Here is a 19,929-nt window from a genome sequence, read left to right on the forward strand (position 1 = left end):
TCAAGACATGCCTTGAGCTGTTTATAAAATTATGCAGACACAGGGGCTGACATTCAAGAACTCTACACTGCACTTGCTAATTTTTCACTTTTCTGCTGTCCTAACTGTCATGCATTTACTTATTTTAAATTACAAGACAATCTTTAATTGTCTTGTAATCTCTAAATTACAATAAAGATTTTAATCTCTAAATTTCAATCTTTAAATTTACCACAATCCATTTAGTCAGTTCTGTAAAGCCACATATTTATCAAATCTTTCTCACACACATATCAGGAATTTATTTTTGAATGCTGTATAAAAAGCCATGCTAGTATACACTTCAAAGCATACATCTGATCATCACCCTTTTTAGTTTGTTTGGAAAACAAGGTAAAAGAGAACTTATTATTCTTCTTCTAATTTAATGAGTTTACAAAAGGCAACATTTTGAAGGAAGCATTAGGAATCATTTTGATTTTAAAGTAGTTAACACAGTAGACCACTTTCTACAATATCAACCAGTTTTTGCTAGTAAAGCTTCACTTAAATGAAGAACTGTCAGTAAGGAGCACTATAAGGTCTGACAGGTCTGCAGAGGTTTGGTTTGCGGGTTTTGCCTGTTTTTTGAATCCAGCCTCTAAAGAGCAATATGACATCCCTCTCCACACTGACTTTAATAAGACTACAGTAGTTTCCAGCACATTTCCTCAAAACAGGTGATAACCTGATATTTTGGCTGTGTCTCTCAGAGCTGGTAACTTAGTCACCTCCTTCCGCACGGACCGCTTCAGCCAGGTCAGTCATCTGCACTCTAGCTCTGAGGCAACTTCAATGAGCAGTACTGTGCAGCATTGTGGGCATCAGTCTTACTTGTCCCCAGCTGCACTATCACCCCACATTACCTAGTTTTATGTGTAACTGCCTAAAAATAAAACCTGATTTATTCCTTCCTAACTCGTTTCATGGCAAAAAGGCTCCTCCCTTCTCCAGCAATAAGCCCAAACTAACTTCTTTTGCAGAGTGACCATGGGAAGGTTGAAACCTGGAACAGGAGTTAAATTGTTTCCATTTTTGCTCCTACTATTTGGGAAGCGTAGGAGGATAACCCTTATTCATCTCTATCCTGCTTGGTTTAATCAGCAAACAAGTTAACACACTTGATTTCAAGAAGTACAAGTTAACATTTTAAGAAATGTCAGGGGCACCTTACCTACCATTTCTCTGGCTCTGGTTTGTAGCCTACATACCACACATTATGAAAGTCTGAGAAACGAGGAACAGATAAATGCTCTGTAAGAGGTTCTGAAGGTGAGAGTGGAAGGGTTGGGTCCTGTGCTCTCTGGTGGTGCTGCACACAGACAGTGGGGAGCAATGGGCAAGGTGTGGTGTGAGAGCCGCAAGTGCCTTGCAAAGCTGCCCTGCACATTTTTGTAGCTTTGTAAATGTTTAGTTACAGGCATGGTACACAAAGATCTGTAAATATGGCACTACATGAAACTGACTTATTACTGAAATCCTGATCATGGTCTTTTAAGCCACCAATGTTATATCATGATTTCATGTTTATTATCTGATGTTCATCGTTGTTCAGGGCTTCAATACACTGATTTATTGCTCATGTGTTATTTATTCATAAGAGGTTTGAAGTTCTCCCTAAGAGATGAAGGATCATTCATAAAGATGATCCTTTCCAGAAATTCATATTATTTTTATTTAAAAAACCTTAATTTTTAAAATTACATTGTATTATCTTTGTAGAAGGGATAAAAGGAATATGTGCTGCACACAAAGGAAAAAAATAAAGAATAGGGAGAGGGATAACAGCAATGTTCACCAGATGCATTTAGTAACTAAACATTTGCCATAGTAGATCCTACAAATAATTATGTTATGCATATAATCACTTTCCCATCACTTCAAAGACACTAATGCCTGCTCTGTAACCTTTTAAGAGCTTAGCAGCAGTGAGATATAAAACTGAGTAGGCTGGCAGCAGTATCATGGTCTACTAGGCATGTTCATTAGCAGTTAATTAAAAACTAGACATCTGCCATAAGAAATGTGCTCAAAAAAGGATGAGTAACAGGTCTGTCTTAGTACCAATTATTATCATTACTTGCAGAGCAAAGGCTGTGTCCACTTTCAGAGGAAAGTGGGAAGGTAGAGAAGAGTGCAATGATGCATACTTAAGTGACTGCACTTAAGATAATTAGCCACAGCAGTGATTTTAAAAATATCTGTAGTTCACCCAACATTTTGTTACAAACCTAGAAGTTCTTCATATTTGCAAAGGGAGAAAAGGAATTACAAACTCTTATTACTGTACTGTTTAGATGTAGGTTCTATTGCCTCAGTTTTTTATTTCCCAGTGTCTCCATAACTAAACCGTAAAGATCGAAACTCGGCATATAAAAAACAGCATTACTGTCCCTGAGCAAGCACCTCCTAACAATTTTAAAGGTAGTACAGCTTTTTATCTCCCACATTTTAGGCGAAGTCCAGCTATGAAGAGATCTTTAATCAAGACTTAAAATGCGGAATTAGATTTTCAATCTCCGACAAAGACTTCCAAAGACAGAGTTAGGATGTCTTTGTGAAACAGAGCTCCTATAATTAAACAGAGATAGGTCTCCTATAGGCTCCTTGCTCATAAAGACAGAGAACAAGCTCTTACAATCCTATTCCTCACCTTAAAGCAGCTCTGGTGAGGTCGCAAACACCTGATTTTACTTTGACACCTTTTTCACTTAAATATAAGGTTTTTAATCCTTATCATTAAGTACTTAGAGCATTCTTCTGTTCTTAAACAGATGTATGATGTACTCTTCTGTATCTCTTGAAAAGCACTGAATTAAAAATTCAGATGTTACTGCAAATGAATGGTGGAAAAAAGGTTATGCTTTGTCCCAGACTACAAGAGCTGTCTTCTCTTGGGCTTTTTCTAAATAAACACTTGAAAAATAAACACAGAAAAATGTTTCCAAAATCTTATCAGCACTAGCATCAGCAATACTATCAACAATTGCCTCCAAGTTCCATAGAGGTGTTCTGAAAAAGTATCTGGAAAACATTACTGTGTTCAGTTTCATTATCACATTCACTTCCTTTCCAAAGGAACATCTTCCAGTCTTTCATTCGCTTCCTTGAATTTCTTAAGGAAATGAGTGCCTGCATCAAATATCTGTAGCCACTAAACACAAGAGGGACACTGTCTGAGCACATACAGGTAGTTGATCAAGGAATAACCTTTTCCATCACTGTTCAGAAATATTCTTAAAACCAATATTTCAAATATAACCTTTCAAAAAAGGAAGTAACTCCAGACTATGCTCCTTTCACATCCCATTTTTCCCTCATCCTAAAAAAAGCCAAAAGCTGTGTATGTACAGTCTACTGTATGAACAGTCAAATTTGGCAGGAGGAAACTCAACAGACACTCTAAGCTGTTAATTAATACTTACATTTAAATTTCTGTAAGTACTTTCTAAAGAGTATTTCAGCTATAGGGAAGAACATGCTTCAGGACAACAAACAAGCACTTGGAAGAATATATTCACATTCTTCTACAAAAGTGGACATGGGAAGAGTAAAAGACACCACCTACTTAAGGCTTTTGCCATGTCTTTGATACGGCCCCTCACAAAATTCTTGCCACTCAAAGAAATAGTGCATTGAGGGATGGATTATTACATGGATGAGGAACTGCATCTGAAGAGTCAATGAAACTTAACCCAGAGTCAATGGCTTCACACCTCTGTGGAAAACAGGAATGAGCTGAGTCCCTCAGGAGCCCAAAATGTGACCAACACTATTCAATACCTTCATCAATGACACAGGAAATGGGACTGAAAAAACTGTGCCTTCTGCAAGTTTGCAGATGACACCAAGCCATGCAGTGCAATTGATTCACTTAAGGGAAGGGGTGACATCAAGATGGACTTTGACAGGTCCAAGAAGTGGGACCATCTTATATGGTTCTCAAGAGGTTCCACAAGGCCAAATGCAATGTCTGGCACTGACCTGTGACAATTTCTAGACGGGAGGAGGGGGGGGTGAAGGGCTTGGGAATGGCCCTGCTGAAAAGGACTGGGGGGGGGGTTGGAACATAAATCATTGGATTACTGCATCTACAGCCCAGAAACCAAACTGTATCCTGGGCTGCATCAAAAGGATTTGGCCAGCAGGTCAAAGGAAGTGGTTCTGTTCCTTTTCTTCCCTCTACATCATGAGATGCTTACTGGAGTACCATGCCCTGCTCTGGGGTCAATAGTGCAAGAAAAACATTAACGGGCTACAGCAGGTTCAAAGAAGGCCCATAAAAATGATCTGAGGAAGCTGGAACGCTTTCCTAAGGAAAATCACAAAGTTGGGCTTGTTCAGCCTGAAGGCTCCAGGAACACCTTACTGAGATCTTTAGATACAAAGTGTGTCTGTAAGAAAATGGAAAGAGACTTTTTTCCAGAGCCTGTAGCTACAGAACAAGAGGCTGTGGCTTTACACTGAAAGGTGGTAAGCTTACATTGGACACAATGACAAAACTTTTATGTGGTGGGTGGTGAGCCACTGGATGCCCCATCCCTGGAAGTGCTCATAGTCAAGTTTGGATGGTATTTTGAGCAACCTGTCTTATGAAAGGTGTTCCTGTCCCCATGGCAGAGGGTTTTGGTTTGATCTTTGAACGTTTCTTCCAATCCAAACCTTTCTATCATAGGTAAACAGATTTATTCATGAAACACCAAATATGCATTGCTTACTGCTCCATTTCCCAATTTTGCTTTGGCAGCAGCTGTCATGTTTCCTTCTTCATGCTTCTACATGTTTATTTTTCCTTGATAATATCACCGATAAAGTGTGTTAATAGTCCCCACAAGACACTTCCTTCTGACCTATTTCAGCCCTAATCTTCAGTACCACTGCAGCAATTTACAAAACTAAGGTCTGAGTTTGCTTTCTTTTGCTGACTGTACACAACTGTGAAGAGCTGCTGATACACCAGACAGCTGAGATCACATTCACAGACAACTCAACAGGCTGGAAAAATGGACTCACAGGAATCTCACAACATTCAACAAGGGCAAGTACAATATCCTACACCAGGAGGAACAATACCATAAATTCATTTATGTTGGGATCCACACAGCTAGAAAGCAGCTTTGCAGAAAAGCTCCTTCCATACCAAATTGTGCAGGAGTCAGCAGCAATGTTCCCTTGTGGAAAAGCAGGTGAGTCTTGGGCTGCATCAGACAAAGTATTGCAGCAGGTCTAGAGAGAGGATCCATCTCTGCTTTTCACTGTGGAAACTACAGCTGGATTACCATGTCCTGTTCTGAGTTTCTCCTTACATGAGATATGAACAAAACAGAGAGCATCCAACAATATAAATAGTCCCAGGTCCCTCAGCCCCTCCTGATATGACATTCCCCAGTCCCTTACCTTTATAGCCTATCAACAATGATGGCCTGACGAAAGGCAAGAGGCAATGGGCGCAGACTAACACATGGGAGGCTCTTCTTGAACATTAGAACACACTCATTTTTGACTGAGCCCTTGCACAGGCTACCCAGGGAGCTTTGGGGTTTCCATTTTTGAACTCAAAAGCTGTATGGACATGGTCCTGCATAACTGGTCCTCGGTGGTCCTGTTTGAGCAGGGGCAAGTAGGTCAGATGACTTCCAGTGGCCTCTTCCAACTTTACCAATTTTATGATTTGCAGACTGCAGAATCACAGAACACCTGAGGCTTCAAGGGACCACAGGGGGACATCTGGTACAGCCTCTCTACTCAAGCCAGGTCATCCCAGAACACATGGCAAAGGATTGTGTCCATGTACTCCATGCAGATCTCCAGTGAGGGAGACTCCAAAACCTCTCTGGACAATCTGTTTCAGCACTATGTCACCCACAAAGTAAAAAAGTTCTTCCTCATATTCAAATTGAGCTTCCATGGCATCAGTTTGTGACAGTGGTGTCTTGTGCTATTGATCAGCACCACCGAGCAGAGCCTGGATCCATCCACTGACACCCTCTCTCCAGATACGGATCGACTATGATAAGGACAACACAATAATCTCAATCATCTCTTCCCAAGGCTGAACAGGCCCAAGTTTGTAAGCCTTTCTTCATAAGTGAGATGGTTCAGTTCCTTAATCAACTTTGTAGCCCCCTGCTAGTGACAGGCCTGCCACTAGACCATGTGCCAATTCTCACTGCTTACTGTTGTCTCCCTGTTTAAACAAGTTTTATTAAAGTGAGTCACCTACTGCTATAATTTCTTAATTTTCTAAATACTTCCTTTGAAATATTTGTTTATTTTGGTCAATCTGGTTTCCTTGCTTCCTTGTCTTCTCAATCCTTTATTCTGACAGGAAGAAAGCCACACTCTACAACAGTAAACAAACTCTAAAGTGCCCACCACTGTATGTCTAGCTAATGAACCAAGAATGTGGGTTAGCAGAAGTCGTTTGAGAACTATCCTTATGTGTACAAGCCACAGTGCCTAATGTGGGAAGAGAATGTCCCTTCAGAAACAAAGAATAGAGTCTTCAGTAAGTCTTTTCCATCTATAAACCACATGAAATGTCACTGTACTACAGAAATTTAAGTCCATAAAAGGACAACATTGGCAAAAGCTAGTCAAAACCGTATATTTCACACATATAGAATTTGTGTGTCAGGGGCATGATTACTTAAAGGCCCATCTGTCTCATGGGTGAAATCCTGTTCATTTTTCATGCTTTATTAAAGGAAATGTACAAGTTAGTGTCTTGGGGTCTTCACACTGATTTTCCCCTGCCACAAAAGAACCAAATGACACCCACAACTTTAGTGGGAAGAGAATTTATGTCAGAAAGCAAATATCCAAGTCAGAAAGAAGATGTAAGTTAACTCAAGTCTTTAAATTTCTGAACAGAAAGCTCTTCAAAATTTTTCCTATTTCCTGTTTTCGCTTGTTCAGACAATGCAAACGACACTAATAAGTATCAATTCCACAACAACATTTTTAAGCAGTAAAGGGTTGCATAAATTGCCTTTCATAAAACAGAAAATGATGCTATACAGGGATAAAGGCAGTTTGCACATACATTCCCCAAACAGCCCTTTTCCCACAAATAATTTCAGTTCTAAGGTAAGAAATAAGACAGAGAAGCTGTATTTCAGTGCTCCACTGTAAGTACAGTAAGCTCTTCTGTCACTTTAACTATTAAAATAAAAAAAGATGCAGAAGGTCCAGCAAAATGCTCAAAGTAGTCCATGAATCGACTTCCAAACAACATGAAGCCTGACTGGAAGCATGTACCCCAAGGTTCAAAATGACTCCACTATTGTTTAACTTGCTTATCAGTGACTCGGGCAAAGGGACAGATAGATGCCTCCTCAGCAAATGTGTCACTGATGACACAGAGCTGGAGCAGTGGCCATATCCCAGAAGGCAGTCTTTCAGAAGGGCCTCAAAAGGGTGGAGACACGGGCAGAGAGGAATCTTCTGAAACTCACCAAGGGCAAATGCAGGGTTCTGCACAGGGAAGGAAGAACCCCAGGCACCAGCACAGGCTGGGAGCTGATCTGCTGGGAAGCAGCTCTGAGGAGAAGGGCCTGGGGTTCCTGGTGGACAGCAAGCTGTCCGTGAGCCAGCAGTGTGTCCTGGTGGCCAGGAAGGGCAATGGTGTCCTGGGGTGCACTGGGAAGAGCAGTGCCAGCAGGGTGAGGGGGGTGATCCTGCCCCTCTACTCAGCCCTGGTGAAGCCTTCAGCAGGTGAAGTTATTAAGGTGATTAGGGAAATGGAACACTTCCCATATGAGGAAAGGCTGAGAGAGGCCTCAAGAAGAATGACGGATGGGTGCTTATCAGTGTCTGGCAGTATCTCACGGGAGGGTGTCAGTGGATGGATCCAGGCTTTGCTCAGGGGTGCTGAGCAATAGGACAAAAGGCAGTGGGCACAAACTGATGCACAGGAAGCTCCACTTGAACACAAGGAAGAACTTCTTTACTGTGCAGGTGACTGAGCACAGGCACAGATTGCCAAGAAAGGTTTTGGAGTCTCCCTCAAGGGAGCTATTCAAGAACCATCTGGACACAGTACTGTGCCATGTGCTCTAGGAATGACATGGCTTGAGTAGGGAGGCTGGACCAGATGTCCCCCTGTGGTCTCTTCCAACCTTACCCATTCTTTGATTCTGAATATATGTATTCTTTGGCTTGCATTCTGAAATATTTTCTACTTTTATGAGAAATTTTGAATTTTTTCAACATGAAGAGAATAAAATTCTTCCAATACCAGAAAGGCTTGGGCTGCTCTTAATTACATGGCCACTACCAGTACATACACAGTACTTTTGCTGAATCACAGGATCCCACTCTCAAATTTTAATTATGTAGCTAGTTTTACACCTACAGAACTAAGAAACAGGTCCTCAGTGCTTCCCAATGTAATTCAAAAAGCATTTTAAAATTAATATTCAAGGGTAATTTATTTATCATTGATTCTTTTCCACATTTCCACTATATATTGCAAGGGAGAAATGATTCTTATCTTTCCCTTTGTACAAACCTGAGCCGCAACTCTTATCATCTCTGGGCCTTCCTGTCTTACTGTAAACAGCTAGGTTTCACTGCCTTTTCTCCTGGCATCTTCGAGGGCAAGCCCAGGCACCAGAATTAGAAAGATAAGAGATAATACACTTCAGATCACTTTTGTAAACAGTAAATGACAGGTGTGGGTGGCCTCACCCAAATGATTCTCCACCACACCCACTGAATAAGCCCATCGGCTGTTTTTCACTAAAGTGACCAGCAGTGAACTATTTAACAAATTTTTAGTGATAATTCTTAAATGGCAGGATTTCCCATTATCACAGAGGGAATAATCATACAGCACTGCCAGCAGGACTGGCGTTTTCACCGGAGCAGGTCTGCACTAGCAGCCTCTCCAGGCGGGGCAGCCCCTGTGCATCATCCCACGGCACACAGGGAGAGCCCTGCAGCAAGGATGCAGGGCATGGCCAGCAGATGGAATTCTTCCAGCCCAGTGACATCTCCCCAAGGTGCATTAACGCTCCCCTACCATGGCTGCACCCACACAAAGGCTTTTGCTGACAGAAAAGGGTTTTCTGCCTTCCCCTGTGCTTTTAGGCAATGCAAGTCAACCTAAAACTGTAGGTTGTACCAGTGCAGTGCTGACCCACTGAAGCATGAGTAGAGCAATACAACAAGCAGCCCACAAACCAAAGAAGGCCTTTTGCTCGTCTAACCTGCAGCCCACAAACCAAAGAAGGCCTTTTGCTCGTCTAACCTTTTATGTATGTACAAACACACCATACTTTGTATGACATATATGCAATATTTTACATCCCAATGTGTCACTAATATATTGCTACATACAACTTTTATTATATATTACATGTACTGTTCTGTGTATGTTACCTACATATTGAGTGTTTATGCTTCTATGTAAAAATGTAGCTCTTCGGTGTGTTTGAACATATAAAAAAATGTGTATTGCAGAGCTCCTTTAAGATTAATACCTGTCTCAAATATTTCATAGCAAAAGAAACCTCAAAAAACCAAACAGAACTGAATCATAAAGCCATGTTTTTAAGGGCCCTTGTATTAATTATGTTATTTACCTTGCTTTTAATTTAGATAAAATCTTGTTGTTGGTTTTTTTTTTTTTCATTTCTTAGGCTAAATTCTGAAGAAATAAGGGATAAACAGCAAAGCCGAAGGCAACCAGGAGAGAAGGACTGCCACAGTGGAAGAGCCAGACAAGCCTTTGTAAAAAACAGATGCCACAGGACAGGAAGGGGAGAGTCAGAGTCACCACAGAAAAAATGATCCTTGCTTGGGAAAACATGTCTCCACCAAAGGACTTCCCAGACTCTAAGAGAAAGTAAAAAATTCAGAACCACAGTCTAAAAGTGGCAGAAGATGACCTTAAAATCTCCTGGTCCAGACAAGACAAAGGCTGGTTTTCTGAAAACATTCATGTTCCTCTATCACTGTCAGTGTAAGTCAGTTCAAGAACAAAGCTCTTCTCTAATTTTAGACAAGTACATGTTGCCTTCTCTGAAGGCTCAGATGCAAGCCTGAAGTCTCTAGAATGAAGCTGTCAGCACCACTGCTTCTGCTCTGCAGAAACTGCCAGCACATTTCATTTCTGCGGCAATCATAAATTCCTGCTATTACTCACCTTCTAACCTCAAATCTAGTATTTGCCTTTTTAGCTACTGTTAGCATACCAGCACCATCCAACAACACTTCAAAAGCATGCTCCTACTGCACAGTTGCCAAAAACAACTAGTTCAAGCATGCACCAATTTGGAAATGACTTACAGATATTGCTCTAGAGGGTTTTATTACTGACGTATGATTATCTTAAAAAGTATTTATTTTCCTTTCAGGCACTTTTAGTCTCCAGAAATTTAACTCATCCTGAACATGACAGAAATTATTAAGTAGCAAGGCTTTTTGTAAATTAAAATCCACAAGGTAAATATAGGATTTGAAATTATACTCACTATCCTTTTGTCCCACCTACTACTAACTACAAAAACATTTCAGAGACAATAACAAATTAAAAATATGACAGTCATAAGAAAAGCAGCACTTTACTTAATGTTCCAAGCCAAGATCAGAAACTTGTATGTTTTCTCTACATTCCACAACAACTTTGACACACCAAACAATTACTTCTGAACAGGCATTTAAGCACTTTTGCTAATTCTTGCTTTAACTTACTAACTACTGCTGCTTGTAAGTACTCAGTCTGAAAAGCCAGTTAGCCAGCACCTTTATAAATAGTATGAGATACTGTTTCAGACAGTTGAGTATTAATTTCAGGCAATTAACTGTTATACAAGATAATGACCTTGGTAGTTCAGCAAGTACTCTGAAAAATTCCAAAACAAGGCAGTTACTAGACAGCACAGATTCTGCAATTGAAACAAACTCTTATGCATATTGAAGAGTTACTGTGGAAAAATCATATCTTTGTCATGCCTTTACTATCTCCTAAAGTTGTCCTAACTGCCTATGCTAGCCTCTCTGTAATCAAGAATAAGGAAAGCAAGCTTCTTGTCTAGTCCTCCCACAGCCCCTATCTCAAGTCTGTCTTGCTCTTCTTCCATGAAAAACACAGCAAGCAGGTTGCTATTTTCTTGTACAATTCCAATGTTTAATATGAACAGCACTTGTGTCCCCCTATTCTTCCTCCACCTGCACCTTTGTCTGCACCTTCCTACTCTCAAGTGACCCCACTGTTGACACTGACACCTAGTCAGAGGTCTATTTTGCCTGCGCAGTCCACATCACTCCCATCCACACAGTGGCAATTAGTTCACCTCAGTTTACCAGTGTTTTCTTCTCAAAATCTGTATGTTTCATTCTTTGCACCACTTCTACTGCAAAGCAGGTCAACCTGCAGCTCTACACTGTTCAACATACTAAGTCCCAACAACTTTCTCTACTCCTACTCACACTGGGATGGGACAGCTCCATGAACAGAACCACCCTTTGTCCTTACTCAAATGTAACTTCTTTACATTTCATTTCTCCTCATACACAGTCCAAGCTGAATTCTTCTTTTGTCTGCACCAACCAGAGTTCAGCTCTCCCACCCAACTCCTTCCTCCTCCCAACACACCACATTTCTAACCACTTTCCAGACAAGTACTGAAGGTTACATCATATTTTATCTCAGCCCACACACTCTATCTACTCCAATTCCCCCACATATCTCAGTATGAAAGCAAAGAAGACATTTTTAAGAGAGAAAAATTATGTGCATCTCTTCATTTTGTCTCCTTTTACTTAAAAGCTTCATTTTTATGAATATTACCCACTTTAACACTATTTTCAAAGCACGTAAGCTATTCTGCTTATACACTTGAATCAAGAGAGGTGAGTTAAATCACTTTCTAGAGGAAGTAATACTTTCCTCTAGGATTAAATAACTTGCCCTCTGTGCCAATTTCATATATGAATATATACGCGTACTGCTCCAACCACATTCTGCAAATTCTTTCTTTCAACTGCACTATTCCAGCATTTGCATCCAACTTCTGTCCCTTATATGTCACCAAAACCATTCTTTCTAAACCAGTCTAAACAGAATAATTTGGAGCCAAGTACACAAAATGAATCAATCAACTCTCCAATATCAAATCCTTCTATCTAACCCTTCCTGAAACCACATGTTCCAATTAGCCTTTTTTTTCACGATCATCACACACACATTTTACCACCAAAATTACTCCACCTCTGCTGAGAAACAGACCAGTTTAGAGATCTACAGCATTCAAAGTGTAGACAACACCCACTCAATAGGAAGGAATCCAGCAAGTGGCACCAACTCAAATTTGGTACCCTCTATGTTATAAGAATCTGCCCTCTCTCAGCATTCTCATTTGCAGCTGCATATCTTCAGGTTTTATTTAGTTAACAATATTTTTGTTCAACTGTCACACTTTCACTCTTTTCCTGAAAGCTCTTAGGCTCCACAAATTTGCAAATGCATACTTGGTTTCACCTTTGACTTGCAGTTTAGATACTAGATCTTATGAGAGCCACCTGAAGTTCTTTTGTTTTTCTTTTTGGGCAAGAACCAAGGTGAAGCTTTTTCCATCCAACGCACATGAAGCCTTACAAGACAAGGGAGGTCTGGCCTGCAACTCCATTCCATTTGACTTTTGGATGCAATTTTGCTCTCTCCAGAATGACTGAGAATATCTTCTTCTGCAGAAAATTGTCTTGTTTAGATACTACCTTCCTCTATATTGCTGCTCCAAGATTCTTCATTTCCCATCAGTCCACAGGGAGTAGGTGTGTGGGGGTGAGGCATCAAGAGGAAACCAAGTTTGATTAATACCATTCTTTCATATTTTACACACCTTCTACCAGATTTTTTATTTTGAGTAGGAAAAGCTACTGATACATACCAGTACCACTTCCATATTTTTCCTCCAAGCTTAGTGGCACCAACAGTAAAAATCTGACCATTGTTTGGGGACTGGTATTTTGAGAACACTCAGCATCCTGCTGACAGGTACCTTCCTCCTGTGCTTTCTACTTTAAACTGGTTAACTAAGTTGGGTAGTTACTAAAAGTACCATGAATTCTAGGATTAAATTGGGGTTTCTGTGTGTTCTCAAATATGAAGAATAACCCAGGATATTGCTACACAATAGAGCTCCTATTGCCAGAGTTCAGTAATTTAGACTTGCGGTTATGCAGTTTATGTTAAAAGTGAGGAGAGTGCCTTGTGCTCACTAGATCTCATTTTATTTAATTTAAAAGAACTAGGCAATTTCCCCTCCCTCAGCACATAATGCAGATCATGCCTGAGAAGGATCTAAAGTAATGCTACAGCTGCTTAGCTCTTGCCTTGCACTAAATTCTGCATTCATTTCTGCTCTAGTCTGTATTTCTATTTTATAATGAAACATACAGCCTAGTTATTTATAGGCTTTCTAAGGATTAACTACACACTCATAAGAATAAACCCTCAAGAGGTTAACCTCATCCTCTTAAGCTTCACACACTACAATCCCAGAGATAGCTGGCAACCACAGCCAAGAGAGAAAAAATAATCCCACATCTTGCTAATCCTTTAGCCAATCACCTCATGCAACAGTGGAGAGGCCTCTCAGAGGCCAACAACTCAATCTGTCTCAGGAGAACTGTCAGCCCAAATGATACTATATTTCACTAAATCATTAGCAACACACCTCAACAGGAAAAATAAGACATACCTGGCTTCTCAGTGGTATGCTGAAATCGTGCATCAAAAATACTGTGCTGAAGAAAGTTTCCTGTTTGCTGCTTGTATTTCTCATTCAGATATTTTCATATTTGACTCATAAAACTAGTTTATTGATTGGAAAGTAAATCTAATCTTCAATTTATTCACACCTAGACACACCAATTTAACTTATTAAATCACTTATACTCCCTAACATGAACCTGTTATTTTCTAGACATATCTCACAAAAACAACCCCACAAAAACCAAGCAGACACTGAAACAAAACACAAGAAAACCCAAACCATCCACAAAAAAGCCAAAACAAGCCTTCAAGTTACACCATAATAGTCTACCTAATTCTTTCATACCATGATCTACAGTCTTCCTTAACTACAAAAGTGGACGCCACTGGCAGCTGCAGCAAGGCCAAGGAGTTAATGGGGGCACTTATCCTTTTAGTTAGGGTTTCTGCTTTGTTCATTATTTATCTAGCAAAATTGCTACTTCATTCTACTCTAATATAATAAATATTAAATGGTGCTATCTTTAAAAAAAATTGAAAGGAGATTGTTTAGCCGCACTGCTAACCCATGGCTGACAGTAAAAGCCTTCAAGAACATGTAGGATGAGTGTAAGGCCAGGAGTATGACTGTTAATAACCAGACATCATCCAGGGTTTTTTTCCTGAAGTAAGAACTTTTAATCAACACAGAGGATTAGCACTGCTTGCAAGCTCACTGAGTCCAACTATATTACTTTCTTTAAAAAATGTGTCAATTTATTCATTCTGTTTCGTACGTGCTTAATATACACCTACTCCAAAGCCTAGCTTTTGATTTTGTAGTAAAATTCTCTGAAAAATCCTGGTCCTGTGAGACTGTAAGCCTCTATTCTCATAGTCTCTCCGCTAATAGGCTTCCCTCCTTTCAACTGGAAATAAAAAGTATAAAATAAATGTAGTTCAAAATAATTTTGTATTTCAAAACACTTTTCCAGTAATTTAAAAGCCTTTTTTTCCTTCCAGATTTCATACACTGCACAGGACCAACATGAACTTCTCTAACTGAAAAAAGCCAACTGGGAAACTCTTGAATCATCTGGTGTCAGGAAACAATGGCCCTTAAGGACATAAAGGAAGAGAGGGAAAAAAGGCAAATCCTAGCAGAAATGCAGAATTTTATTTAGTAAAGAGAAACCAGGCAAGTTAGTACCAGCTAGCAAAATAAACTTCCCCCCTATCCTCAAGAATTATCATATGCATGTATTTTAGGTAGTGTGACACCAATTGCATCTTCTACTGTTACAGATTGGTCCAGCCTATTCGCACCCTGAAAAGAAGTTTGACGATCTTTCATGCCCATAATAGGTGTCTAAACCGTTAAATTACTATATCTTTTCTTATCTTGAAAGACACTGCACTTCAGCAGCATGGCCCTTCCATTGTTCTTTACTCTAAGTCGGGCCCCTGGACAATACTGACAGCTGCTGTCAAACTGTGCCGTGCTCACCCTCGGTGCAGCTGCCGCTTGTAGGAACAGACAGGCCTCTGATGTGTCCTCCCCTCTGGGGAAAGGGCTTGACACCCTCAGTGCTCAGTGAGGGGGAGCAAAGGTCCACTGAATTGTCAGCCTGATTTTATGCTATTCAGATTTTCCAGGACCTACACCGTCCCTTTCAAACAAAACCAAGCATATGTCAGAGCATGAAACTTATTGTGGAGCACAAGGTAACTATTGATTAATAAGACTGTAAAAGATCACTGGGACATACATCTAATTTTGGCATTATGGAAATGCATGCACCTACGTGGTCAAACAAGTTTTGTGCCCAGCATGTTAATTTCCTCACTCGCAGTTTTGGATTTGTATGGCATCATTCAGGAGTCTTTCAGAAGACACAGGAACAGTATTTCTTCAGGTAAATCTTAGATGATTATAAAACCAAAATGTTAGACCCTATTATTTCTGCTTCCAAAGAGCTTCCCTCCCTTCTCCCCAAAACCCCTAGAGTTCTTAATTGCATGTGGTACTTGTAGATCCTATGGCTTTTAAGACTTTATGCAGACATTAAAAAAAGCAGTTGACATGCCTGAGATAGCAAAATTTGGTTTGTCTAAGTAGCACTATTTTAAGGCAAGAAAGAATCTTGAAAAGTATGTTTTAATATGTTTCCTTTTACTGCATAAACTCTTCTTTAAAACTATTTCATAAAGAAGAGTTTTCCATTCCATTTTCATCCTTAAGAAGCTATTTGTTTTAAAAAATGTAAGAAAGAACAGTTCTCTAATCTTTGCTAATCGAATACCACAAATGTACATGTGGCATATTTCAAAGATGAAATCAGGCATTCATAAACTAATTCATTACACAAGCAAAGCATAGAGGAGATTCTGACAAATACAGATGTAATTGTGTGGGTTTCTAAGATGTGATTAGCAAATCAACTAAGTAACAGTCAAAATTTGATACGAAGGAAAAACAGCACAGATTTGAAGGGGGGGTATGTTTATGCAAAGCTAATCTGTCAAGTGTAATAAAGCAGCTTGAATAAAATTTAAGCTGAAAATCCACTGAAGCTCCCCATTTCAGGGAGGAAAAGCTATTAAAAGGAAATGAAGGTCACCCTCCCAGTTTATTTCACCTAATTGACTGCCAATAGCTTACCACAGGCAAACCGACTGCAGATCTGCAATTGAGAAACTGATGAAAGGAGCATTTTCAAGCTGAGGCTCATTCTTTTAATCCTCCCTCTCTCCTATTTTTTTTTTCCATCTCCAGTTGGGATGTAATTTTAAGCACAGATGGATTAACTGGTTCCATTGTCTGTAGACGTCATTGGACTATGGCACTGTTAATCCGTACAGCAGCATGTCTAATTATCATTACAAAGTGTCTGAGGGAACTATAAAGACCAGCAGGGCATCTTCTCACAAGCAATTAACATAAATTGATAAATGAGTAATTTGAATCCGCTCAAGGCGCTCACATATGAATAAAATCAGAAAGGAGAGGTTCTTGTTTCGGCTACTTCTTTCACTTAGTCGGAAGGGCAGAAAACATGAGAAATATTCCAGACTTAGTGGCAGGGGAAATGAACTCATACAGTGGAAGGAATGTATGGTTCAAAAAGTTCATTAATACAAAGCAAATGACTTGTGATTGACAACCAGTCACAAGCAAGTAGTATTAACTTTTTTAGCATATTTAAAAGCACATTCTTGGTGAAAGGCTATTAGAACACTGTGTCAGACAATTAATACTACTTCAAAAGGAAGTGAAGTTTCTATTCAGTAGCTTGCTAATTTAAAATTCATGAAAGATTCACAAGAAAGGGAAAGAAAGAAGAATGAATAGTTGTATAAGCTCCAAGAACTCAAGTGTCACAAAAAGCATGAGGAAAAAGTATCTAGCTCAACTGACATACAATACCCATAAATAAACAAGCAACTCTCCTAAAACTCTATTTCTTGCAGGAAAAGTTTTGTTACATGCAGCACCGCTGGCCAAAATTATGTTCTGACAAAGTAAATTACTACCTTTACCTCTGCTAAAATCTGTGTGAAGCAAAAACGCCTCATCAACACTGGGCATCAAAACAATGTCAGAAATCAAAACATTAAGTTTGTTTTAAAAAAATAGCAAAGCAGTAAGATATGAAAGCAAGTTATACACACTGTAGGAGGTAGACCTGGAAGGCCACGTACCCCGATGATGGCATTCAATTCAGCCATGGTCACTTGTTTGGCACGTTCTACAGCTTGGGCCACTTGTTGCTGATGCTGTTGAAAGAAGAAGGGGTATAAGGAGGAATTTGTGTTAAGGTATTACCACACCGTATCAAACCAGGATCACAAATACTTGAATAACCAGTTTGTCTGCAGAAGCCCACAGTACCCATTGCAAGACATCTCATGCAGGTAAAAGGTAACAATACCCTATTTTTCACCTGCTCAAAAGGAAAGAAGAGACCTGAAGGCAGCCAGCTTATCTCTTCCCCCAAGTCCCTTCATTATTTGTTGTCTGGCAGATGAATAATCATTTTTAATTGAGCCAACAGGACAACGTCAACTTTACATTAGTTTCAATTTTAACATTTATGGACTCTGTGCCTACATAGCAAAACCAACTGAAATTTTAAACAAGGAAAAGCTGCCCACAACATGCTAAAATCACAGTCATTCAGACTAAATGTAGGTCTAAAAACTTAAATAGTGTTTTGCATAGGAGCTAAACACTCACTTTTGATATAAATTATGTAGAGAACATAAGCATGCTTATTTCACTAGACCTACACTTGACAACTGAATATCTAATAAACAATCATCATGATTAGAAACAAAAGCATTTTCTTGTATTGCTACTATTTTACAGACTCCCACTCTCCTCAGGCACTGAATGAGGCTGAGCCGTTGTCACTAGTTTGAACTCAGATTTGTTAGATCAAATTAGCAGGGGGTTTGCACACTTCAGCTATAACAGATGTTCCTTACACTTGTGTATTGTGATAAAATTAACATCTTAAAACTAGCTAATTTGCAAACAGAAAAACAACATAATCGCAGTTTAACAGCTGAACAGTTTTACTTACTTCCTGAGACAAAAATGGGATGACTTGTGCACAAATTGTATTCAATCTCTTCGCAATTTCTGTCTACAGAGTAAAAGTATTTTGATTAAAAACTGCATTTTAGGGGTTTGACATATTAACTATTATACAGGATTATATTAAGTTCAGACAGTGAAGAAAGTAACAAAATATTACCCATTTTTCACACTACTGCAAATATAAATACTTAACATACAAGCCCAGACATGGAAAGAGATTTTGTTAGCTACTCTAGGACATCTGCCATGTCTAAAGCACCTAATCTGTACACACATTTAGGCACAAATCTGTCCTTGTATATACTTCATTATTAAGCAGAGCATTTTTGAAATCCATTAACTCCAAGATAAAGCCTTTTAAAAGGTAGATTTATTATTACTCAAATTATCAAGCAGCATAATATGAAGGCAGCAGGAGTAGAAGAAAAATGCTTCTTTCCTGATCAATTTTATCTGCCTATTAGAAGGTAAAACGACAGAAATGCACCATTGGGAATACAAAAGAAATACTAAAACAGAAGTGAGTAAGAATGGAGACAAAAAGTGCAGACTTCTAAAATCCATATTGAAAGAGAATTAAAATAATGCAAACAAGGAAAAAAGAAATAGATCAGAAAATGTGATCTTGTGAACAGCACATTTGTGAAATCATGAACAGCAGGAGAACAAGGTTAGGAACCAGAAAAGAACAGAACAATCCTTCAGGGAAATCAACAGAGATTACAGCAGGACAAAGAATTTGAGTCCCACTTTTCAACAACCTCATATATCTTGTACTTCTCTATGTCCCATTTTGTCATGTCAACCTAAACCCTGGATTCCTGGTGGGGTAAAGGGATCCTTTTCTCTCATTACTCAGTGTTATCTGTGTTTACAGCCTTTCAGACCCATACATCTGCCCATAATTCAGAGCCACTATTATAATTAACCCTCAAGCTACCTGTACAATTCCCTCAGTTTTCCTTAAAAACAGCAATTTCAGTCACTGTAGCACAGTTGCACAAAACCAAAATCAGCACCTAGACAAGAACACAGCTTATGTAAGAGACACTGAAAAGCTCCTGTCCATCCCTGTCATATAATCAATCCATAAAGACATTTCTTGGTTATTTGGGGGTCTTTTTTCAATGTTTCAAGACAGAAGAAACAAGCAGTCACTACTATGAATCATTAGGCCTTCTATGAAATCTCATGTATTAAAGCTGAGCAAAGATAAACTCACTTAAGTCAGACTAAAACTGTTAACTCTCTGCCAAGCCTTTTCCTGAACCTTTCCATAATTCTGAGGTTTTTCAAGAAGATGCTGTGGTATGTTGATCTTCATACATCAGTCACATCCTAATTGGAATACAAAATCAACCCTCTAGCTTTATGTCTCAGGAGACAGGTGATTTGGGATCTAAGCATAATTAGCAACTTTAACACCTCCTTCCAAACCTCTGACAGACACAGGGAAAATACATGATGGCATCTAGACCTGTAAAACACCTCATCTCTCTTGACATGAAGCACTCCACCTGACCAAAGCCTGATATTTGACACACCCAAAACTATACAGTTTTGCAGAAGCTTCCAAAGAAGTTCCGGGATGGCTTCTTCCTGGGAT

At 39.4% G+C, this 19,929-nt stretch overlaps 1 protein-coding gene across 4 annotated transcripts in view; it reads right to left on the bottom strand.

Annotated features, from left to right (window-relative positions):
* The window catches only part of LOC134432122 (transducin-like enhancer protein 1), an 81,377-nt gene that overhangs the window by 41,954 nt on the left and 19,494 nt on the right, over positions 1-19,929 (bottom strand). For 2 of the 4 annotated variants that reach the window (XM_063180563.1, XM_063180561.1), the window contains exons 5-6: positions 18,307-18,369; positions 17,393-17,497 (exon numbers count right to left, since the gene is read on the bottom strand). The exons of 1 other annotated variant lie outside the window; for it this stretch is intronic. In XM_063180563.1, the coding sequence (XP_063036633.1) occupies positions 17,393-17,497; positions 18,307-18,369 (168 nt within the window). The remainder of the gene's footprint in view (positions 1-17,392; positions 17,498-18,306; positions 18,370-19,929) is intronic. One more of the 4 variants, XM_063180562.1, reaches the window with a different exon arrangement.

This window comes from Melospiza melodia, chromosome Z (genome assembly GCF_035770615.1).
Source record: "Melospiza melodia melodia isolate bMelMel2 chromosome Z, bMelMel2.pri, whole genome shotgun sequence".
NCBI lineage: Eukaryota > Metazoa > Chordata > Aves > Passeriformes > Passerellidae > Melospiza > Melospiza melodia.